The sequence below is a fragment of the Neoarius graeffei genome, chromosome 23 (genome assembly GCF_027579695.1).
Source record: "Neoarius graeffei isolate fNeoGra1 chromosome 23, fNeoGra1.pri, whole genome shotgun sequence".
Lineage (NCBI taxonomy): Eukaryota > Metazoa > Chordata > Actinopteri > Siluriformes > Ariidae > Neoarius > Neoarius graeffei.
The window spans coordinates 23,623,621-23,647,954 of NC_083591.1; the positions used below are offsets into that span (position 1 = coordinate 23,623,621).

Sequence of the window (24,334 nt, forward strand, 5' to 3'; positions counted from 1 at the left end):
AGGGATCTATCAAAGTCTGATCTTCACAACACATGTTTGTGGAAGTGTATCATGGCACAAACAAAAGAGATTTCTGCGCACCTCAGAAAAAGCGTTGTTGATGCTCATCAGGCTAGAAAAGGTTACAAAACCATCTCTAAAGAGTTTGGACTCCACCAATCCACAGTCAGACAGATTGTGTACAAATGGAGGAAATTTAAGACCAGTGTTACCCTCCCCAGGAGTGGTCGACCAACAAAGATCACTCCAAGAGCAAGGCATGTAATAGTTGGCGAGGTCACAAAGGACCCCAGGGTAACTTCTAAGCAACTGAAGGCCTCTCTCACATTGGCTAACGTTAATGAGTCCACCATCAGGAGAACACTGAACAACAATGATGTGCATGGCAGGGCTGCAAGGAGAAAGCCACTGCTCTCCAAAAATAACATTGCTGCCTGTCTGCAGTTTGCTAAAGATCACATGGACAAGCCAGAAGGCTATTGGAAAAGTGTTTTGTGGACGGATGAGACCAAAATAGAACTTTTTGGTTTAAATGAGAAGCGTTATGTTTGGAGAAAGGAAAACACTGCATTCCAGCATAAGAACCTTATCCCATCTGTGAAACATGGTGGTGATAGTATCATGGTTTGGGTCTGTTTTGCTGCATCTGGACCAGGACGGCTTGCCATCATTGATGGAACAATGAATTCTGAATTATACCAGTGAATTCTAAAGGAAAATATCAGGACATCTGTCCATGAACTGAATCTCAGGAGAAGGTGGGTCATACAGCAAGACAACGACCCTAAGCACACAAGTCGTTCTACCAAAGAATGGTTAAAGAAGAATAAAGTTAATGTTTTGGAATGGCCAAGTCAAAGTCCTGACCTTAATCCAATCAAAATGTTGTAGAAGGACCTGAAGCAAGCAGTTCATGTGAGGAAACCCACCAACATCCCAGAGTTGAAGCTGTTCTGTACGGAGGAATGGGCTAAAATTCCTCCAAGCCAGTGTGCAGGACTGATCAACACTTACCGGAAACGTTTAGTTGCAGTTATTGCTACACAAGGGGGTCACACCAGATACTGAAAGCAAAGGTTCACATACTTTTGCCACTCACAGATATGTAATATTGGATCATTTTCCTCAATAAATAAATGACCAAGTATAATATTTTTGTCTCACTTGTTTAACTGGGTTCTCTTTATCTACTTTTAGGACTTGTGTGAAAATCTGATGATGTTTTAGGTCCTATTTATGTAGAAATTTAGAAAATTCTAAAGGGTTCACAAACTTTCAAGCACCACTGTCGATGAATGAATGAATGAATGAATGAACCCCCCAAATCAGCCTCGGCTGCCTGGTTTACTCAGAGAGCGACTCCCACATCCGCGTTGCTCAGTGACGTAACGGCAGTCTAAAACAGGAAGTGCTAATCTCAAGGGTTGTTTTTTTTTTTTTTTGGCCTTCCGCTCGTCCGCAGGTATTTCTTCTTAACTTTTGGTTTGTAGCTTTGTTATGTTGTTTATAGTTTGTTTATTAAAGACTGCAGCAACACGCAGCTATAGTATACTCCCTGTGTATGTCCCAGACCCTTTGAGTGCTGTTGTTGTTATGCTAAGCTAGTTAGCTAGCTGCTGACAGTGTGTTAGAATGCAGCTGATATGAATGATGACTCGCCGTGTCTTTGTTTCAACTCCTTATAGTTTATTCTTTATTAATTGTTTACGTTTTCTGTTTTAGCGTCTCAAGCGGTCGGGCTGTAGACGTGGTGTGTTTACGTTCAGTGAAACCTCAAGACCAAAACAAAACAACACTCCCAGCTCCAGTCGCGGCGTGTGAGAGTACAGGAATGCCTGCCGGTAAGCAGAGAGCGACTTCACTTTTAAACCAGACAGAAATAAAGCACGATCACTATCTATCCCTCACACAGAGCTGCTGCTGGACATTAAACTGGTTTTAGTTTGATATACAGGAACGTCTCTGATGTATAATAACAACCTAGCCTTGTTGTGAACTTGCTTTTCACAGAAAACTTGGTCAAATAACACACACACACACACACACACACTTAAAGGGGAACTGAAGCGAATTTTTTAATCATAATTCTATTTCTCATTCTATAAAATATAGGAATGCATTTCTGACAGCTATTTTGTCATTGCTATAGCAAGTGATGAGTGCTATGTAATATATCAGTCCATATGTCAAAGCAACGGCCGTGAACAAGATTCGCCGAGACCTGTGCAAGACATCGTAGGACGGAAGTAAAACATACAGCGGAAGTCAAAGTGACCGACATCTGCCAATGTTGTCAAAAGATGCACACAGCCTCCTTCGGATGCTGACGTAATCAAGCCGGAAGTTTTCCATGTCCAGAATCACTCTCTACTCACTGTATAGTGGGGACACCATTTTGTAGTGCTGTCCGAAACTTTAGTGAGGATTATATGGGAAATGCGCTCTGTATAATATGTTGTTGGCTCCTTCGATCGCAAAAGATCGTGGTGATCTGCACCAGGGGTCATTCATCAGTTGTCGAGTTGCAGCACCTAGTATGACTGTATAGGCCAATGCGTGAGCCGCACGGTCTGCTACAGTTGCTGCAGGTGAAGTTGCTTGGTCGGGTGTCTGTTGGTGCCAACTGCAGTCTTCGCTGTCGTCGGAGCCTCCTCTCCCCCCATGGGGTCTCTCTCCTTTCCTTGGCTTCCCCAACTATGGCCTTGGTGGTGGGGCGCCAGCCGGCGCGGTCTGAGGCTGCCGTCTCCAGGTCTGCTGGGTTGAAGCCACCTGCTCTCAGGTCACGCTTGTACACGTCCTTGTAGCGTAGCGCGGGTCGTCCTGTGGGTCTGAAGCCTGTGTCCAGCTCACCATACAGCACGTCCTTTGGGATGCGGCTGACGTGGCCTAGCCAGCAGAGGTGTCTCTGGGTCAGCAACATGCTGGGCATCCTTGCCTTGGCCAGGACATCGGTGTTGGTGACACAGTCCTGCCAGGTGATGCCCAGAAGTCTTCTGAGACAGTGCATGTGGAAGGCATTCAGTCTGCATTCTTGGCGGGAGTTGAGGGTCCATGCTTCGCTTCCATAGAGGAGAGTGCTCAGCATGCAGGCCTGATACACTCTCATTTTGGTGTTGGTCGTGAGCATGATGTTATCCCAGACTGTCTTCGCAAGACGGGCCATTGCTGTTACTGCTTTGTATAATATGTATTTATCACAAAAATACATGCATGTATTTATTCTTTTGAAAACCCACCAGCTGCCTGATCTAGCACTTTTTAATTCTGCGACAGTAATGACGTAAATACCAGCGCGATGGACTAGTCCTTATCCTGTCGTCTTTCCAACTCTTCTCTACTCCACGTTGGTTCGAAGTCCTATGGAATAATCTCCATGTCATGTACACGAGGGAGGCGGATGTATGTGCAGAAGTATACAGTGCAGAAATATATACAGTGAGACAATAAATACACAGGCAAACAATCCAAAATGGTAGGCTTGATCAAAAACAAGAATACAGGCAAAAGGGTTGGTCGAGGCACAAACAGTACATCAAAGGCTAAGCGAGGGCAAGATCGTGAAACAGGAAATCAAGATAACGGGTAGAAAGGCTCAGTAATACTTCACGATGCAAATGCATCAGCACAGTCCTTAAAGGAACAGTCCACCGTACTTCCATAATGAAATATGCTCTTATCTGAATTGAGACAAGCTGCTCCGTACCTATCCGAGCTTTGCGCGACCTCCCAGTCAGTCAGACGCAGTAAGACGCGCTGTCACTCCTGTTAGCAATGTAGCTAGGCTCAGTATGGCCAATGGTATTTTTTGGGGCTGTAGTTAGATGCGACCAAGCTCTTCCACGTTTTTCCTGTTTACATAGGTTTATATGACCAGTGATATGAAACAAGTTCAGTTACACAAATTGAAACGTAGCGATTTTCTATGCTATGGAAAGTCCGCACTATAATGACAGGCGTACTAACACCTTCTGCGCGCTTTGGCAGCGCATTGATACGGAGCTCAGATATCAATGCGCTGCCGAAGCGCGCAGAAGGTGTTAGTACGCCTGTCATTATAGTGCGGACTTTCCACAGCATAGAAAATCGCTACGTTTCAAATTGTGTAACTGAACTTGTTTCATATCACTGGTCATATAAACCTATGTAAACAGGAAAAACGTGGAAGAGCTTGGTCGCATCTAACTACAGCCCCAAAAAATACCATTGGCCATACTGAGCCTAGCTACATTGCTAACAGGAGTGACAGCGCGTCTGACTGCGTCTGACTGACTGGGAGGTCGCGCAAAGCTCGGATAGGTACGGAGCAGCTCGTCTCAATTCAGATAAGAGCATATTTCATTATGGAAATACGGTGGACTGTTCCTTTAAAAAGGCAAACACAGTCCCTTAATTGAGCTCAGGTGCACCTTGTTCACGGCGTGCGCGCAGCCCAAGGCACGCCTTCAGTTGCACGCCCACAGCATGCAGGACTGACACTCCGTCACTGATAAAGCTGGCAAATCTCGAAATTAATCTAAATTGGAATGATATGGCGATCCGGCAGCTGTGTAAACAGTTTTCAAAATTGCGGCGCTGACACTTCACGTTTGAAGTCTTGCACAAGTCTCGTGAAGATCTCGTGGATAAGCGACGCCTGCCGTGGACCATACGAACTATGTTCGACATGGCTAAAAACCGAAAAGGCTGATAAGTGTAATATAATATGCCGATACGAGTCATGATATATGGTTAATCACCCGAAAACGTAATTGAATAACATGTTAATTAAGAAATCAAGCAAGTTTAAAAATGACTTCAGTTCCCCTTTAAGGAAGTGTGAAAACATCCTGGACATAATAGCCAGGAGTAGATCCTGAATATTCAGGAAGATCCAGAAAATCTGTATCCCTTCACTTTTTAAGTGTCAGCATTTTTTACTTGATGATGTGGACCTTTTTGATAAGGCATGATTATAGTGTGAATAATTTATTAATACTAACAATAAAGTAATAACATTTGAGGACATTTTATACATCTCCAAATAACACTTCATGGCCACCTTTGTTTTTCGACATATTGGAGCGTTTCCATTTATACAAATGTGGATTCATGTGCAACAGTTGACCAGTGTGATCCTATATAATATACTAATTTTATACATTCGTAGCTAACTGTTACTAACAGTCAAAGGAGCTCAGATACACTACATCAGCGTTTTTCAACCTTTTTTCAGTCACGGCACCCTTCAGAAGTATGCAAATTCTCAGGGCACCCCCATATAAAATATATGCAGTCACGCTGACCATATGCTGACCCTGGCAGTGATTATGTGACATGGGAAAGGGGGCTGTGAGATGAATTTTGATGATGCATGAGGCGGCGATGATCTGCATTAGTGTAACCATCGTTTTTTGGAATTTTAATTAATTTTATTTCTTTCAATGTTAGAATATATAATTTTTTTGATGGCACCCCTAACGAAGCCAGATGGCACCCCGGTTGAGAAAGGCTGCACTCCATGACTAAAAGTTTGTTGACACTTGACCTTCACACTGATTGGGGTTTCCTCCTCAAACTCCAAAACCACAATGCTGGAAGACCACAATTGTATAAAATGTCTTTCTATGTTGGCGTTTCCCTTTGCTGGAAATCAGGGCTCCAAACCTGTTCCAGCATGACAATTCACCTGTGTACAAAGCGAACTCTATGAAGACATAGTATGGAGCAGTGTTATAGTCAAGTCACTAAACCTCGTGTCCGAGTCCAGGCTTGAGTCCCCAGTGTTCGAGTCTGAGTCAAATCCAAGTCATTAAAAAAAAAATTCAGAGTTGAGTCCACTATTTATCCAAGTCAAGTCTGAGTCCAAGACTCCAACCGCACCATTTGACGGTAGCTGTTTTAGTGCCATTAACATGAGTTTGTTCCTGAACATGATGTATGATCAGGTGAATGTGCATTCTCTTTGTCAGGGAGCGCAAAGTATTCTGTCAGAGATGGTTGGGAGACGGATGTAAGTGCAGAAGGTGTGTTTATTAATACAAGTGAAGACAGATAAACAATCCAGAATGGCATTGTTTCGCGACTCGGGCAATTTTCAAAACTTTGAAATCACTTGTGAAATTAATCCTTAATTTTACTCGGCCCCATACTTGTTGATAATATACAGGTCCAAATTCATACTTTGGAAGCCATTCAAGTTCACATCATTTTGTCATTCACGTTTTCTGAACCAATCAGGGTGCAAGCCTATCTTGCACGTTTGAATCGGTTTCTAAAGCGTCTTTCATCATGACACAAAAAAACTGCGATAGCACCTTGTCTAACTTGCAGCATTCATATGCCACTAGAGAGTCGTTTATTTGTCTTTCTGTGGCCCATTTCTTAAACACGGAAAGCCAAAAATTCGTACTTTGTTTGGTATTTTCATTTTCGCTTGCAGCTTTCAATTGGTTAATCATTTATTCGTCAAATATAGCGAAACGTGGCATTGCTGAGTCAGCCATTTTGTTGACACAATTTGCTAATTTTTGTAACCGTAACCGAGCAACGAACTAGCCAATAGCATTTCAGAAATACGGCCCCGTGTTAAGGAAAAAAGCCCTCCTTGATTGACCAGTCAGAATTGAGTAATTTGGCCCTATGTATTATAAGGATCAGTAATGTGTCAGCAACACAACTCAATACTTTGCAAAGTAAGTGTGTTTTCACAGTTTTTATCAGTGCGCTGATTGCACCTTAAACCTGTGCAGGTGCGAGTTGTTTACCGCGCAAGAGTCCACTTGGTGCATGCGGTGTCCAGAGCACGCCCGAGAGTCTACCTGATGCACGCACCAAGGCGTACAGGTGTGACACTCTTGCACGAAATTAGTACAAAAATTAACATGGATATAAATATGCCAAATTATTATGGCATGTTACAAAAAATAAAGAAGAAAAAAAATCAGAGTCCTCGTCTCCACTTTGAGCCTTAATACAGTTAATGCACAAGTCCAAGTCGAGTCATGAGTCCTTAAAATTAGGGCACGAGTCGGACTCGAGTCCTACAATTCTGGTATGGAGGTTGGACTGGAAGAACTTGTGGTCTGCACAGAGCCCTGATGGCCTCAAACCCACTGAACACCTTTGGGATGAACTGTGTGCCAGGCCTCGTCATACTAATACTCTTGTGGCTGCATGAACATGCATCCCCACAGCCACACTTCAAAATCGAGCAGAAAGCCTTCCCAGAAATGTGGAACTAAACGCTTTTGAGCATGCTTAATGTGTGAAAAGAGCACTATGTTAAATGCGGTATATAAATAAACCTGTAACTGTGAAAGTGGACTTACTCAGGAACGGGATATTCAAAAAGCATATATGGGCATGATGCTGAAGTGTCCACATATTTTTGGCCATATAAATTTATACATATAAATTCTGGACATGAATTTAAAATTTTTCAAGCTGCTTTGTGACATTGTCTGTTGTTAAAAGTGCTATAGAAATAAAATTGACCCAAATATAGTGATGTATATCTATCTCTCTCACTCACACACACTCTTATGGGAGGAACTATACTCACCTTATAAATCCTTGAATTTTCCATCTTCATCATCATCCCATATAATCCCCACACGTGGGGTGGGGTTCCCATGTAGCCACTCTCCATTTTTGTCCATCACTCACCCAGGTCAGGTCAATCTGCTGAATATCCTCTTTGATGAGATCCCGCTATCTTTTCTTTGGCTGTCCTTTGGGTCTCTTCCCTATCTCTGTTCTTTCTGCTACTCATCTAATTATTTCTGATGGATCTGTCCCCTTTGTGTCCATACCACCCAAGTCTGAACTGTCTAACTTTTTGTTCTTTTTCTGATGGTCTCATTTCTTCCTTTCACCTACTATTTATTCCTTACCATAAGACAAACTTTTTTAGTAACTTTTAAGTTAAGTACTGTGCAACTATTTCAGGTATATAGTTACAATTGAGAGTGAAAGTTTGTATCCCGTTCATGGTTTAAGAATGAAATGTACTTTTTGATTTATGTACAAAAAAAAAAAAAATCCAAATCTTGAAAATGAAATGAAGGCATATATCCAGTATGGGCTATGCAAAACATTTTTGTTTAAGTTGGACTTTTTTAAATTGTCATTGTTATTCATCTGAACACCAACAGCTGGAATGCTGCAATGTTGGAAATAAAATATGGTTCTCTCAAAATCATTCTGACACTTAACGTGAAGCAATGCAAAGACAAGGTGGTGGGAAAGGATCACATGTAACACCTAACGCAGTAAACATGTCCTTGTTGTAAATCTTTACTTTATTACTTGCAAGGGGAATGCAAACTGGGCGGCATGGTGGTGTAGCAGTTAGCACTGTCGCCTCACAGCAAGAAGGTCCTGGGTTTGAACCCAGTGGCCGACGAGGGCCTTTCTGTGTGGAGTTTGCGTGTTCTCCCCATGTCCGCGTGCGTTTCCTCCGGGTGCTCCGGTTTCCCCCACAGTCCAAAGACATGCAGGTTAGGTTAATTGGTGGCTTTAAATTGACTGTAGGTGTCAATATGAGGTGTGAATGGTTGTTTGTCTCTACGTGTCAGCCCAGCAATGATCTGGCGACTTGTCCAGGGTGTACCCCGCCTCTCGCCCATAGTCAGCTGGGATAGGCTCCAGCTTGCCTGCCACCCTGTAGAACAGGATAAGCAGCTACAGATAATGGATGCATGGATGGGAATGCAAACTTGAAACTTTGACCATATGATGGTAAGAAATAAATATGGACCTGCTGATGGGGTACGTCCTATTCTATTTTTTACAACCCCGTTTCCAAAAAAGTTGGGACAAAGTACAAATTGTAAATAAAAGCGGAATGCAATGATATGGAAGTTTCAAAATTCCATATTTTATTCAGAATAGAACATAGATGACATATCAAATGTTTAAACTGAGAAAATGTATCATTTAAAGAGAAAAATTAGGTGATTTTAAATTTCATGACAAATCTCAAAAAAGTTGGGACAAGGCCATGTTTACCACTGTGAGACAGCCCCTTTTCTCTTTACAACAGTCTGTAAACGTCTGGGGACTGAGGAGACAAGTTGCTCAAGTTTAGGGATAGGAATGTTAACCCATTCTTGTCTAATGTAGGATTCTAGTTGCTCAACTGTCTTAGGTCTTTTTTGTCGTATCTTCCGTTTTATGATGCGCCAAATGTTTTCTATGGGTGAAAGATCTGGACTGCAGGCTGGCCAGTTAAATACCCGGACCCTTCTTCTACACAGCCATGATGCTGTAATTGATGCAGTATGTGGTTTGGCATTGTAATGTTGGAAAATGCAAGGTCTTCCCTGAAAGAGACGTCATCTGGATGGGAGCATATGTTGCTCTAGAACCTGGATATACCTTTCAGCATTGATGGTGTCTTTCCAGATGCGTAAGCTGCCCATGCCACACGCACTAATGCAACCCCATACCATCAGAGATGCAGGCTTCTGAACTGAGCGCTGATAACAACTTGGGTCGTCCTTCTCCTCTTTAGTCCGAATGACATGGTGTCCCTGATTTCCATAAAGAACTTCACATTTTGATTTGTCTGACCACAGAACAGTTTTCCACTTTGCCACAGTCCATTTTAAATGAGCCTTGGCCCAGAGGGGACGTCTGCGCTTCTGGATCATGTTTAGATGCGGCTTCTTCTTTGAACTATAGAGTTTTAGCTGGCAACGGTGGATGGCACGGTGAATTGTGTCCACAGATAATGTTCTCTGGAAATATTCCTGAGCCCATTTTGTGATTTCCAATACAGAAACATGCCTGTATGTGATGCAGTGTCGTCTAAGGGCCCGAAGATCACAGGCACCCAGTATGGTTTTCCGGCCTTGACCCTTACGCACAGAGATTCTTCCAGATTCTCTGAATCTTTTGATGATGATATGCACTGTAAATGATATGTTCAAACTCTTTGCAATTTTACACTGTCGAACTCCTTTCTGATATTGCTCCACTATTTGTCAGCGCAGAATTAGGGGGATTGATGATCCTCTTCCCATCTTTACTTCTGAGACCCGCTGCCACTCCAAGATGCTCTTTTTATACCCAATCATGTTAATGACCTATTGCCAATTGACCTAATGAGTTGCAATTTGGTCCTCCAGCTGTTCCTTTTTTGTACCTTTAACTTTTCCAGCCTCTTATTGCCCCTGTCCCAACTTTTTTGAGATGTGTTGCTGTCATGAAATTTCAAATGAGCCAATATTTGGCATGAAATTTCAAAATGTCTCACTTTTGACATTTGATATGTTGTCTATGTTCTATTGTGAATACAATATCAGTTTTTGAGATTTGTAAATTATTGCATTCCGTTTTTATTTACAATTTGTACTTTGTCCCAACTTTTTTGGAATCGGGGTTGTATTTAAAAAAAAAAAAAAAAGCACTCAAAAGCCTTGATGATTGAACAAACAGTTTAACCAAAATAATTTTTGCGAAAATCCTTTTGTCTTTTATACGACATTTGGGTTCCATATGCAATGTTTTAGAGTTGTATTTTTAATTGTTTATTTTTTTTGACAGTCCTTTTTAGGGATACATCAGATTGATACTGTTTTAGGTCCAACACTAGCCTGAAATGCTGGCTCAGTTTTGAATTAGATTTTGTCATTTGATCTACTTCCATCGTTCATGCTGTAAACATGTGACACAGCACAGGTCTTGGACATGAACATATCTTAAAGCATGATGTCTTTGCACCTTTGCATTACTTAGCAACTGAGGCCCTGTCCACATGGCAACGGATTCAGGTGACTCCGATACAATTGCTTATCGTTTAGGCCTGGCGTCCACACGGCACCGGCGTTTTGGGTGCCCAAAACGCAATCTTTTTGAGAACGGGTTCCAGAGTGGAAAGATCTGGCAACGTTGCCGTTGTGAAGTCGTCTGGATGAGTAGAACGGATTTGTTTACGATGATGTCACAACCACATGACTGTGAGTGCTTCACGCCGGGTAGAAGTGTAACGAATATCACCAGGAAAAAGCCTTACAGAGCACTAGTGAGAGTGAAACACTAGCTTGGATATTATTATTATTATTATTATTATTATTATTATTATTATTATGTTCAGTGTTAGTTCTAGTAATGCAAGAAGCAGAATAGTGACAGTAATAGTGAAGCAAAAACATGCAATTGTACAAACACTGCAGCTCTACAGCAAAATATTCATTTATGAAATGGTCTGATTCTTAACACCAGTAGTGCCAATGATCTTCTCATTGCGATGCGAGTTGTCAGCAAATCCTATAACTTGGTTCATGAAATGCGCTTACAAAATATTTTCACTGTGAATATTTATTGTGTAATGGTGCAATCCCGCCAGCAAAAATAGGGGAAAAAAGGAGCGATCTCACCTCTTCAGATGTTGATTTAAGTCCGACAATACATTCCTTAAAAAGGGCGTAGAGGAGCAAATTAATCCACTTTATTCCAGACCATTAAAGACGCTGCCTTCCGCGTAGAATCATACTTCATCCTCGCCGCCATATTGGAGAGGTCAAAGCGGAGAATAAAGATTAGCTGCGTTTAACTGTACCAACAGGTTTTCTGTCCAAACGAGATCACATGGGATTACCTTTCACAGGTGAGAAACAACAAATTAATTCCATCAACGTGTATCATTCACTTTATTCCGGACCATTGAAGACGCCGCCTTCTGCGTAGAATCATACTTCATCCTCGCCGCCATTTTGGATAGGTCAAAGCGGAGAATAAAGATTAGCTGCGTTTAACTGTACCAACAGGTTTTCTGTCCAAACGAGATCACATGGGATTACCTTTCACAGGTGAGACTGGAAAAATACTTTTCATTGTATTTGGTCATTATAATGTAATTTTACAAACAGATTTTCCTGACTTTGTGGCTAATATGAAGTCTCGCGCATAATAGTTTATGCGCATGCGTCGTTACTACTTCTATTGTTCTGGTGTCTCCGAAGGGACCGTCTTACAGCGCCCCTAGAGGTGTGGCATGTGTATTGCATCATTTTCAGCAAGCGTTGCGTTGCTATATGGACCTGATATTTTACTGATTGTTGCCCATTTGGACGCGATATATTTTAAAATAACATCTCGTTGCCGTTGTCGTGTGGATGTAGCCTGAAACTTGCAGAAAGGCAGCATGGTTACTTAGAGTGAGTAGTCTGTAATACTTTTCCATCATTTTGCCTGATCCTGAGTGCCATCGTCAGTCACATCTCTGGATCACTGAATAGCTTCTTTTTTTTTTTTTCTATCTTGTATGTCTTTATATTCTGCTTGGAGACAAAATTGTCAAGTGAATGAGGCCCCATGATTATGAAAGACTGGTCTACAGGGTACTAGTGTAGCAATTAAACATGTGGCTTGTGAAGGTCAGAGTTTTTGATTTCACACATTAGTACTGGTGGCATTTTAACAGCATCTGCTTTTCACCTTTCAGCAACAGCATCGTGTCTGTGTAGTTACAGCTTGAAATTTGCTTGTAAGGTTAAGGTGCTACACAAATGCTTGTAAGCCAGACATTCCGATAAACCTTTTGGTTAAATGAATCAAGGCTTCTCAGATGTCGTGTGGATATTGGCACAATTTGCGACATTTCAAGGATGATTGGGTTCTTCCATATGAGTAAGAAATTAATCACGACTTTGCTGTTATGTTCTGTGAAATGATCCACAGTGCGGTGGTACGATGCAGCAACATGCAAAGCAGATTTTCTGTTTCCACTCCGAAGTGGATTATTTCCTATATACAGCCTAAAGGGTTTTATTCCTTTAATGCCACAGTTATTTACCCATGATTTATACATTTTAATTTATTAATGAACAGCACGTTTTTAAAACATTTATATTGACATTAAATGTTGTGGAACATCCGTGAGACAAGTTCCTGTTATCACTTATAGCACCTTATTTGTTCACCAGCCTCTTTTTAAAATATTTAAAAAAAAATTTTCTTCTTTCTCTTGACGTTAAAAACACAACAGAAATGAAACGCAGCGCGTCTTGTTACCTCAGAAACCAGAAAGTTTGAAGTCTTCTTTCCCCATGGTGGAAAATTTACCAGCTGTTAGAAAGAGCTAATACTCGAGACTTTTTTTTTCTGTAAGTGTTCAATAAACATATCCATACAGAGAACTTCACCATATCAATGATTTTTTTCTTTTTTTTGGTGGGTTTAAAATTATATATGTCTGTGTATGTACGTACACACACACAGTGGTGCTTGAAAGTTTGTGAACCCTTTCGACTTTTCTACATTTCTGCATAAGTGTGACCTAAAACAACAGATTTTCCCACAAGTCCTAAAAGTAGATAAAGAGAACCCAGTTAAACAAATGAGACAAAAATATTATACTTGGTCCTTTATTTACTGAGGAAAATGATCCAATATGTGAGTGGCAAAAGTATATGAACCTTTGCTTTCAGTGCAGCAGTAACTGCAACTAAACGTTTCCGGTAACTGTTGATCAGTGCTGCACACTGGCTTGGAGTAATTTTAGCCCATTCCTCTGTACAGAACAGCTTCAACTGTTCTGTTGAACTGCTTGCTTCAGGTGCTTCCACAACATTTCAATTGGATTAAGGTCAGGACTTTGACTTGGCCATTCCAAAACATTAACTTTTTATTATTCTTTAACCATTCTTTGGTAGAACGACTCGTGTGCTTAGGGTCGTTGTCTTGCTGCATGACCCACCTTCTCTTGAGATTTAGTTCACGGACAGATGTCCTGACATTTTCCTTTAGAATTTGCTGGTATAATTCAGAATTCGTTGTTCCATCAATGATGGCAAGCCGTCCTGGCCCAGATGCAGCAAAACAGGCGCAAACCATGATACTACTACCACCATGTTTCCCAGATGGGATAAGGTTCTTATGCTGGAATGCAGTGTTGTCCTTTCTCCAAACATAACGCTTCTCATTTAAACCAAAATGTTCTATTTTGGTCTCATCCGTCCACAAAACATTTTTCCAATAGCCTTCTGGCTTGTCCACGTGATCTTTAGCAAACTGCAGATGAGCAGCAATGTTCTTTTTAGAGAGCAATGGCTTTCTCCTTGCAACCCTGCCATGCCCGCCATTGTTGTTCAGTGTTCTCCTGATGGTGGACTCATGAACATATTAACATTAGCCAATGTGAGAGAGGCCTTCAGTTGCTTAGAAGTTACCCTGGGGTCCTTTGTGACCTCGCCGACTATTATATGCCTTGCTCTTGGAGTGCTCTTTGTTGGTCAACCACTCCTGGGGAGGGTAACACTGGTCTTGAATTTCCTCCATTTGTACACAATCTGTCTGACTGTGGATTGGTGGAGTCCAAACTCTTTAGAGATGGTTTTGTAACCTTTTCCATCTGGATGAGTATCAACAACACTTTTTCTGAGGTCCTCAGAAATCGTGCCATGATACACTTCAACAAACGTGTTGTGAAGATCAGACTTCCTGTTCTTTCAATAAAACAGGGTGCCCACTCATACCTGGAGGCGGTTTCACTAAGACTATGACTATAACTTAGACAGAGGGTATAGTCGGACTTAATTTAAGACTCTTTTCAAAACAAAAAAAAAAATGGCGGACAGCAACCGGTCAGTGCCGTTCACGCACTCAGAGAATTTAGCCATTCTTGAAGAATTTAATTCCTACAAAGGGGTTTTGTTGGGGAAATTCAATGAGGAGTGTACCAACAAAAAGAAACATGAGGTGTGGAAAAAAAAAATCACCGATGCGGTGAACAGCGTTAACCCCGCTGCGGTACGAGACGTGTCAGCTGTGCAGAAGAGGTTTAAAAATATGGTGCCAGAGGCAAAAAAGGAAATATACAAGCGGAAAACGGGACCCCCAACGGGAGGAGGGAAAGCAAAGAAACTAAAAGTCACCACCGAAATGGTGATAGAGATCTATGGAGGCGAGTCGCCGTTATTATCTACATCACTCTTCCATCTGCGTGAGTCTCTTCAATTTAAGTTGCAGTCTTTCCTTTTGGAGCGACTGCAACTTAAATTGAAGAGACTCGCGCAGATGGAGGAGTGATGTAGTAGTAGTGTGTGTGTGTGAGAGAGAGATAAGTGATGAGTGGTGATGTAATTATATGCATAAATGAATTGATATATTTATATTATTTATAAGTAATAAAATGAATAAGCTGGCATTACACTGTTTGTTCTTTATTGAATACTTTATAGTTAGATTATAATAGCCTAAATTTGTGTATTACATACTTGCACTTCACTGCCTTAACATTTCAAGCTTTCTTGTAGTTATTGACATTGATGGCACTTATGGCTTGACTGTTTTTTTTTTTTTTTTTAAATTCAATTTTATTCATTTAAGAAAGTATGTCCAGTAATAATAGTAACAATAGTAATAATAATAATAACAACAATAGTAATAATAACAAGAACACAATAACAATAACACTATAATAATAATAATAACAACAACACACACACACACACTGATTCACACACAATTTCAGTTATTACCATGGTGATATAGCGCTTAGACCCATATTAGACTGGGGGGAGGGTGTCTTACTTTTTAAGCCTAAAATTAGACTTAAAAAATTAGTCTTAACTTTTGTGAAACTGTCTTACTTGCATTAGACTGATCTATAAAGAAACTTAAGACCAATCTTAACCCATAGACCAGTCTAAACTACTTTAGTGAAACCGGCTGCTGATTTCAATCAATGGGATGACAAACACCAGACTCTAATTTCACCTTCAAATTTATGTGGACTGTTGATTATTCAAGTCCCTGTGGATGAGCTGTTACTGTATAATCCTTCAGCCTTAGTTACTGTCCTATTGTGCTGTTACAGAAAATTAATCCTCGCCTTCATTAAACGCATGGTTTCTTTTACCTTTAATGTACTTGTAAGATCAATTATATGAACTCGGCACACACACACACTGTAGAAGTGTCACATGTACCAAGGTAGAATTTACAGAAAAGGGATAGCTTAAAAAAGGTTCAATGCTAAAAATAAGATACAGGTGGTCGATGTTTTCACCATTGACTGTAGAAAACATGGATGGCGTGGCTCCACTGTCTCCCATTCGATACAAATAATAAAGACCAAATATCTCTGCCCCGTTGTCAATTTCAGAGCTCGAGTCTGTGCAGAAGAGGCCAGGGTCGAAGTCAGGTAGGCCCACTCCCTTAGAACTGATACAGACGAATACATTCTCACATTCTCTCTATTACATCTATCCATAGAGTTTAAACAGTTTCAGCTGGAGATATTTCATGAATACAGATGTGTCTAGGAAGGACATTTATCACATGAACTGCAAATTTGCTGATGTGACTGTTACCGGTGAGTTAATTACTTATTATTTGGGAGGTGCGGCTATTCTGAGCACACTGTAAACTAATGAGCCTTCTTAAAAAGTCCATTCTAATGTTATTGGTACTGTATGTGTTCACTGATGAACAAATCGCTTTTGTGTAGATATCCATAGCTGGCTGACTGGATGTTGTTAATACTGAAGTAATATGGCTATGAAGTGGCCATATTGCTAGATAGCTAGCGCAATTAAAGGAGAACTGAAGGCAAATTTTTATTTTTTTTTTAATCAAAATTCTATTTACCTCATTTTATTAAATACAAGTGCATTTCTGACAGCTTTTTTGTCACTGCTATAGACCCTTTTCACTCACGTGACCTTCGTAAACGCGACCGCCATTTTGGACATGAAGAAATAACGGTTTATGGCACAGATCCTTTCGGTTCTCGTTCATCTAGCTGCTACAATGACTGCTTAGACTGCAACAATAATACCTAACACACATTTAAGTATCCGTCGTAAAGACGTGAAACTCGAGTGACGAGTGTGTTCATTGATAAGCTAACACAATCTAAAAGTAGACATACCATCACACTGCCCTGGCGCTGTGTACAGTTTACTTTCTGTGGTTTGTGCACTCACTATTTGCCATTACTTTCTCCAACCCAGTGTTCGAACTATGCCAATATTTTCGGGGGGTCCCTTTTTTCCCTTGGGGGGGGTGCTTGCGCTTGTCTCAGAGCGCGGATCTCCAAACATATGAGAAGCCTATCTTACGCACATATCACGCGGACTCCACACACGCATCGCGTCTGAAGTCATAACTCATCAGGGGAAATCGTGTCCGCATTGGCATGTTCAAAAAACAACCTCGCGTCAACAATACCACACGCAAGAAAAAAAAACAGTCAGGCTACTCAACACATCTGATCCACAGCAGCACCAAAGCATCACTGGAAATCATGTCAACAACCAATCTTCCATTTCAACACGTGTCAACAAACAAATGGCACCACAAACATGAACGAATCGGTCAGGCTACCGATTCCAAACCCACAGCAGACAAATAATTAAATGCATCTTACCTTAAAGCAGAATCGACCACACAGGAAGTCTGTTGGCACACTTCCTTTCTACTAGTTTGTGTCCCCAACCTGGCAGCAGCAGTCGTTGTCATATCGGTTTATTTTATCTTTGATGTAAACACAACACTTCGGATATGCAAATGCTTCCCGTTACACACGATTGCTATGTCAATAAACAACATTTTGCCAATATTTTAGAGACCATCCATCTTCTCCGTCGGTCAGCATCTGTCGGGATCTGATAAAATGATAAATCTTGCCTTGTGTGTTGATGGTTACTACATCCAGGTGCACAACAATATAATGGCATGATGGAAGTCTTGCTGAAAGTAAAAACTTTCTTTGATGGCTATATTCCTTTCGATGCTTTGCCGTTGTTCCTCGTTGTTGGCTGTGGTAGACTACTAGTAGTTCATGTCCAAAATGGCGGCCGCGTTTGTTGTGACGTCACGTGGGAAGGGTCTATAGCAAGTTATGAGTGTTTGAAATATGCCATGTAATATGTCAGTCCATATGTCAAAGCAATGGCCGTAAATGAGATTCGTGGAGACCTTTGCGAGACATCGTAGGATGGAAGTAAAACGTACAGAGGAAGTCAAAGTGACCAACATCTGCCAACGTTGTCAAAAGACACGCGCAACCTCTTTCAAATGCTGACGTAATCAAGCCAGAAGTTTTGTTTTTGATAGCAATCAGGAAAGTTTGAAAAAAGTAGGCAGTAATCGTCATTTAAACTCATTTTTGTGCAATATTTCGTTTGGAAAACAGTTTTCAAAATGGTGGCGCTGACACTTCACGTTTTGAAGTCTCGCACAAGTCTTGTGAAGATCGTGTGGATAAGCAACGCCTGCCGTGGACCAAACGAACTAAATTCAACATGGCTAAAAATCGAATAGGCCGATAAGTATAATATTTAATTGCAATTAGTTGCCAATACGAGTCATGATATAAGGTCACTAAAACCGAAAACGTAATTGAATAACTCGTTTAATTAAGAAATAAAGCAAGTTTAAAAATGACTTCAGGTCTCCTTTAAGGTATTCACAGGTTTTTCTGTGAAACCTCTCAATTTTTTTTCTCTGGACGTTTTTAATAGAAATGGCAAACAGCTTGTATTAGTGCAGAAAAGTTCAAATGAGTAGTTATGACAGTAAATTCTGTGGGGTTAGCTGACTGGCTACAGCCGGTCTCTTCCAGCCAAGGCTATCAATCACTTCTTCATTCCCAAGTGTATCCATGTCTTCTTACGATATAGTAGAATCATGTTTTTAAAACTAATTTTGGCGGGGTGTGCAGGTATCAGCAGAGGGGGAAAAAATGAACTATTCGAATTGGACACTGTAAATGTTCAAAGACATGTGGTTAGGTTAACATGGGGCGGCATTGCACTGAAGTGCCCTTGAGCAAAGCATCTAATCCCCAACTGCTCCCTGGGTGCTGTAGCATAGCTGCCCACTGCTCTGGGTGTGTGCGCGTGCTCACGTGTGTTTGCTGCTTCAGACGGGTTAAATGCAGAGGCGGAATTTCACCGTGCTTAAGTGTACGTGGGATGAAAAGTATTCTTGTCAATTGAAAGGCAGTTTAGATGAGAAATTTGACATGGAAAATAAGACTCTTGTCATTGAAACATGTTGAGATGGGTGGAGCTGCACATTATTCTGCATCCAGCCAGCAGGGGCCCTAGACCTGTGGTGACTTCACTTGTTATAGACTATACACTGTTCATGTTTTGTACAGTTGATTGTTTTCACAGTAGGAAGAATAATGAGAAGACAGCAGGGTGTAGCTTTTGTTTTGAAAAACGTTGATGGGGGGGGGGGGGAACTCTTGCTTTAAATCAATGTGTGCCTGCAGACTGGTGGACAGACAGCACTGTAGATAGGCACGAAACACTGTTAGTTGGAGTGTGTCTGTATCGTGACTGTAATCTAGGGATAGTATGGATTAGGCATGTAAAGCTATATGGTGACAAATTGTGCTACAAATTTGACAATTTGAATCGATGAAATAAAAAAAAATCACGGTTATTATCGGGCTGCATAAGCTCTTAATTTTTCCTGGCTGTAATTGCATTGTTTAGACAGCAGAGGGCACAATAACATACAGTAGCAGGAATGCACGTGACTTCACCATAGATGGAAGTAACACAGTGCAAATACCATGAAAACGCACATAAAGATCTAAAATTGGAAAGAGCTGTTGTGCGATTGACTATACAAATGGATTTAAGAAAGAAAAGCTCAGCATTCAAGATAACACTTTTTTTTTTTTTTTTCTCATCTCATTATCTCTAGCCGCTTTATCCTTCTACAGGGTCGCAGGCAAGCTGGAGCCTATCCCAGCTGACTACGGGCGAAAGGCGGGGTACACCCTGGACAAGTCGCCAGGTCATCACAGGGCTGACACATAGACACAGACAACCATTCACACTCACATTCACACCTACGGTCAATTTAGAGTCACCAGTTAACCTAACCTGCATGTCTTTGGACTGTGGGGGAAACCGGAGCACCCGGAGGAAACCCACGCGGACACGGGGAGAACATGCAAACTCCACACAGAAAGGCCCTCGCCGGCCCCGGGGCTCGAACCCAGGACCTTCTTGCTGTGAGGCGACAGCGCTAACCACTACACCACCGTGCCGCCACTTTTTTTTTGTGTAGCAAAAAAAATGCTACAGTAGTAATTTTGTGTAGCTATTCCAAAATGTTGCGTAGCCTTTTTTTTCAATATATATCAAGTAATAAATGCGTGAGTGACAGAAAATAAAGACGTGAGTCTTGTGACAAGTTTACAACAATGCTTTATTGCAGTGAGCCTTTTATATACATTGTGCTAATATGCAAATGTAATGGTACGACTACTACAGCAAGCTTTAAGACCCATTTTTGGTCATTACACATTACTCACATCCAGCTAGGAATGTCCTCTATTTGAGCTCTCATTTTAAAGCTAATTTTGTGATCAAGAGTTCTGAGTAATGTTAAAGGTTTTGGTGTCCTTCTAAATTTCATGGATAATGCTATTTATGCTTAAAAGTTATAATGGCCCAATGAAGTTAAAGGCGAAGTCCGACACCGTAATGGCTTATTTGATTACAAAATATTTAGTTTTAATTTGTGCAAATAAACTTTTTGGACACCTGCGTTTCAAATACTGGATTCTGTGTTTACCATCTGTTAACTGTGATCGCATGAAACTGTCTATTATTATTATTATTATTATTATTATTAATAATTTATCCATCCATCTCCTGCTGGGCAATCGACGACTGACTAATCCAGTTACCCTGGGAATGTTAGGAAATAAGGAAAGCGTATAATCATCTTTGAGAAGTCGGATAACTTTTTGCATCGCATTTCTGTGCAGGCGGCAGCACGGTGGTGTAGTGGTTAGCGCTGTCGCCTCACAGCAAGAGGGTCCGGGTTCGAGCCCTGTGGCCGGCGAAGGCCTTTCTGTGTGGAGTTTGCATGTTCTCCCCGTGTCTGCGTGGGTTTCCTCTGGGTGCTCCGGTTTCCCCCACAGTCCAAAGGCATGCAGGTTAGGTTAACTGGTGACTCTAAATTGACCGTAGGTGTGAGTGTGAATGGTTGTCTATGTGTCAGCCCTGTGATGACCTGGCGACTTGTCTGGGGTGTACTCCGCCTTTCACCCGTAGTCAGCTGGGATAGGCTCCAGCTTGCCTGCGACCCTGTAGAACAGGATAAAGTGGCTAGAGATAATGAGATTAGATTTCTGTGCAGTACACTGGGGAAATTAATTAGCAAATCTTCAAAATTGGGTCGCATTTTGCGATGCGATACCGGCTATCTTGAACGCTGAACGTCATACAAATGCTCATAAGTTCATTAAGAAAAGGCCTATTTGTTATTAGCTTTTTCATTATTAATAAAAGGAATATTTTAGTTAATAGGATATTATATTTTACTCCAACCTTTACAAATGTGGGTAAATGAATTATTGGTCGTTTTTACAACCCTCAAATTTTTATTTTTAAACATAATGAATATTTAAGTTGATAAAGAATAGGAAAATGTTTTTTTTTTTGGGGGGGGGGAATAAATCCCCCCCCCCCCCCCCCCCCCCAAAAAAAAAAAATTGTTGGAAAAACTGAATTGTGAATCAAATCATGTATTGGGTGAATTGTTACAGTACATGGCTAGTATGGATGTGAACACAACCAAACAGCGTCTTTTCAACAATTAGAAAATCATCTTTTTCAGATATTTCTACTTTCTGCTTGACTGATAACTGTACTAGCCAGCGTATTTTTGAATCTCATCTACACACTATGTATAAATCTGGTTCATTATAACATTAGGTGTGAAAGTGCATAATGTGTGCAAGATGAAGGGAAAAATGCAGCTGCATTCATTACAAAAGTAAAAGGGGACCTACAAATCACCCTGTCACTTGTCTCTTGTGCATTTTTTTTCTCTCTCTCCATATACGTGCGTGCACGCGCGCGCGCATGCATGCATGCATGCATGCATACATACAGAGAGAGCACTTTGACATGTTAATGCTTTTGGTTGGAAAGCGGTTTTGAGCCTTGCTTTTGGAACTTGAGTGTGCGTGGTGTGGATTTTTTTTTTTTTTTAATATATGTGTGGGAAGTGAGCGAGCAAGCAAGAGTTTGATCTCCAGGTCTGTTCAGTGTGTGTTTGATCTACCCTCTGATTTGTGTTCCTTCGTTTTCCCTTTGACATTGCCTCATTCATATGCGTTACAGAGAAATGGCTCTAAAGATGGATTGTGGGCAAAAAAAAAATAACATGAAAGCTTGCAGCTTTTTTTCTGTAGAACACATCATACACGTCTGCATCCTTATTGCACAGAATCCTTGTACTGGTGTTCTTCCTGAGGAAAAAATATTCTTGTCTTGTTTTTAATTGCATACATTGATTGATTGTCTTGTGAGAGGATTTGACCCCTTAAAAGTAATCAGTGTTTTCTTTGTGCTCTGTACTCACTTTCTCACACTAAACGGTCTTGGCAGACTTGAAGCTGGATGATGCTTGTAGGCTGTAGTTTTTTAAAAAAGACCACAGATTCTGAATATTATTAAGGACTGGACATTTATGATTACCTCCGCCAATGTTGTTGGAGGCGATGTTTTTGCCTCCGTTTGTCTGTTCCCAACGTAACTTGAAAAGTAGTGAACAGATTTTGATGAAATTTTGAGGAAGGTCAGCCATGTGTCAAGGAACAATTGAAATGGGAATCTGGATATGCATGTGGATCCAGGAATTTTTTTTTTAAATGTTCCCAACGTAACTTAAAAAGTAGTGAATGGATTTTGACTATTTTGCTGTACAGCCTTAGTATTATCCTAGTTTCAAGTGATGTTATGTTGGCTTGTGGCTTGGTGGAGGTTTTTTTTTTTGAGGGGGTGCTACTTCAGTGTTGCTTTGACTTGGTATTTGAGGCTACATTCACACGGCAACGAGATTTATTTATTTTTTTTTAAATATAGCGTCCACATGGGCAACGGATCAGTAAAATTTCAGGTTCATATGGCAACGCAACGCTTTCTGAAAACGATGCAATACACATGCCACACCACTATGTGCGCTGTAAGACGGTCCCATCGGAGACACCAGAACAATAGAAGTAGACGCATGCGCATAAACCCCTTCTTCTGTAGCATTAGCCACATAAAGTTTTGATTATTAATCAGTAGCATATTTGATGAAGGTTCAAAGCCGGAGCTACTGGCAAGGATAGCACAAACAGCAGTACTTGCAAAACTTCAACCAATCTGGAGAAACAATAACATCAGCCTGCGTTCCAAAATTCACCTAATGCGCTCCCTTGCCCTTTCAGTGTTCCTTTATGCCTGCGAAACTTGGACACTCACAGCAGAGTTACAAAAGAGGATTCAATCAATGGAGAGGAGATGCTACAGAAAGATCCTCGACATCCACTTCACAGATCATGTAACTAACGAGGAGGTCCGCTCGAAAATCACTGACGCAATTGGACCACATGATGATCTCCTAACAGTTGTGAAAAAACACAAGCTAAAGTGGTATGGTCACACGTCCCGCTCATCTGGCCTTGCAAAGACCATTCTGCAGGGCACTGTCAGAGGTAATAGGAAAAGAGGACAGCAGAAGAGATGGGAAAACAACATTTATGAATGGACAGGATTGAGCACGGCAGAGTCCCTGAGAGCTGTGGAGGACAGAGACAGATGGAGGAGAGTGATGGCTCAGGCTTCACGGGCGCCCCAACGACATCTTCGGAAGTCAAGGGATAGGTGAGGAGTAGTGTAAAACGAAAGACACGGAAAGAGGAATGAATGGGGTAGATGGAAGCCAGTACGCCAACATTCTGATATCCTCCAGAATTCTTTAACGGTCCAGAATAAATTAAATGCTACATGTTGATGGATTACTTTGTTCTTCTACGCACTTTTTGAGGAATGTATTGTCGGACTTAAACCAACATCTGAAGAGGTGAGATCGCTCCTTTTTTTTTTCCTATGTTTGCTGGTGGGATTGTTTTTGTTTTTGGAAAGCGCACGGGCGGTGCGCGGTTTGGTACTGCTTCCGCAGTGTTTGGACTAAAGACTCTGCCCTAAGGGCTATTCTCTTTCTCTCTCTCACTTTGCACCATTACACAATAAATATTCACAGTGAAAATATTTTGTAAGCGCGTTTCATGAACCAAGTTATAGGATTTGTTGACAACTCGCATCGAGTTCGTTACACTTCTACCTGGCGTGAAGCACTGACAGTCATGTGGTTGTGACGTCCTCGTAAACAAATCCGTTCTACTCATCCAGACAACTTTGCAACGGCGCCGTTGCCAGATTTTTTCACTCTGGAACCCGTTCTCAAAAGATTTCGTTTTGGGGCACCCAAAACGCCGGTGCCGTGTGGACGCCAGGCCGAAACGATAAACAATTTTATCAGATTCACCTGAATCCGTTGCCGTGTGGACAGGGCCGGAGACCATTGTCCTGCGAGAAGG

At 41.3% G+C, this 24,334-nt stretch overlaps 1 protein-coding gene across 2 annotated transcripts in view; it reads left to right on the forward strand.

Moving 5' to 3' along the window:
- The first annotated feature begins 1,390 nt into the window (after positions 1-1,390).
- efr3a (EFR3 homolog A (S. cerevisiae)) overlaps positions 1,391-24,334 on the forward strand; it is a 182,667-nt gene continuing 159,723 nt past the window's right edge. Inside the window, exons 1-2 of one of the 2 annotated variants that reach the window (XM_060905946.1) lie at positions 1,391-1,462; positions 1,723-1,841. In XM_060905946.1, coding sequence (XP_060761929.1) covers positions 1,832-1,841 — 10 coding nt within the window. In that variant the 5' untranslated portion in view covers positions 1,391-1,462; positions 1,723-1,831. Of the gene's footprint in view, positions 1,463-1,722; positions 1,842-16,110; positions 16,130-24,334 lie in introns of those variants that run through there. The other variant, XM_060905947.1, reaches the window with a different exon arrangement.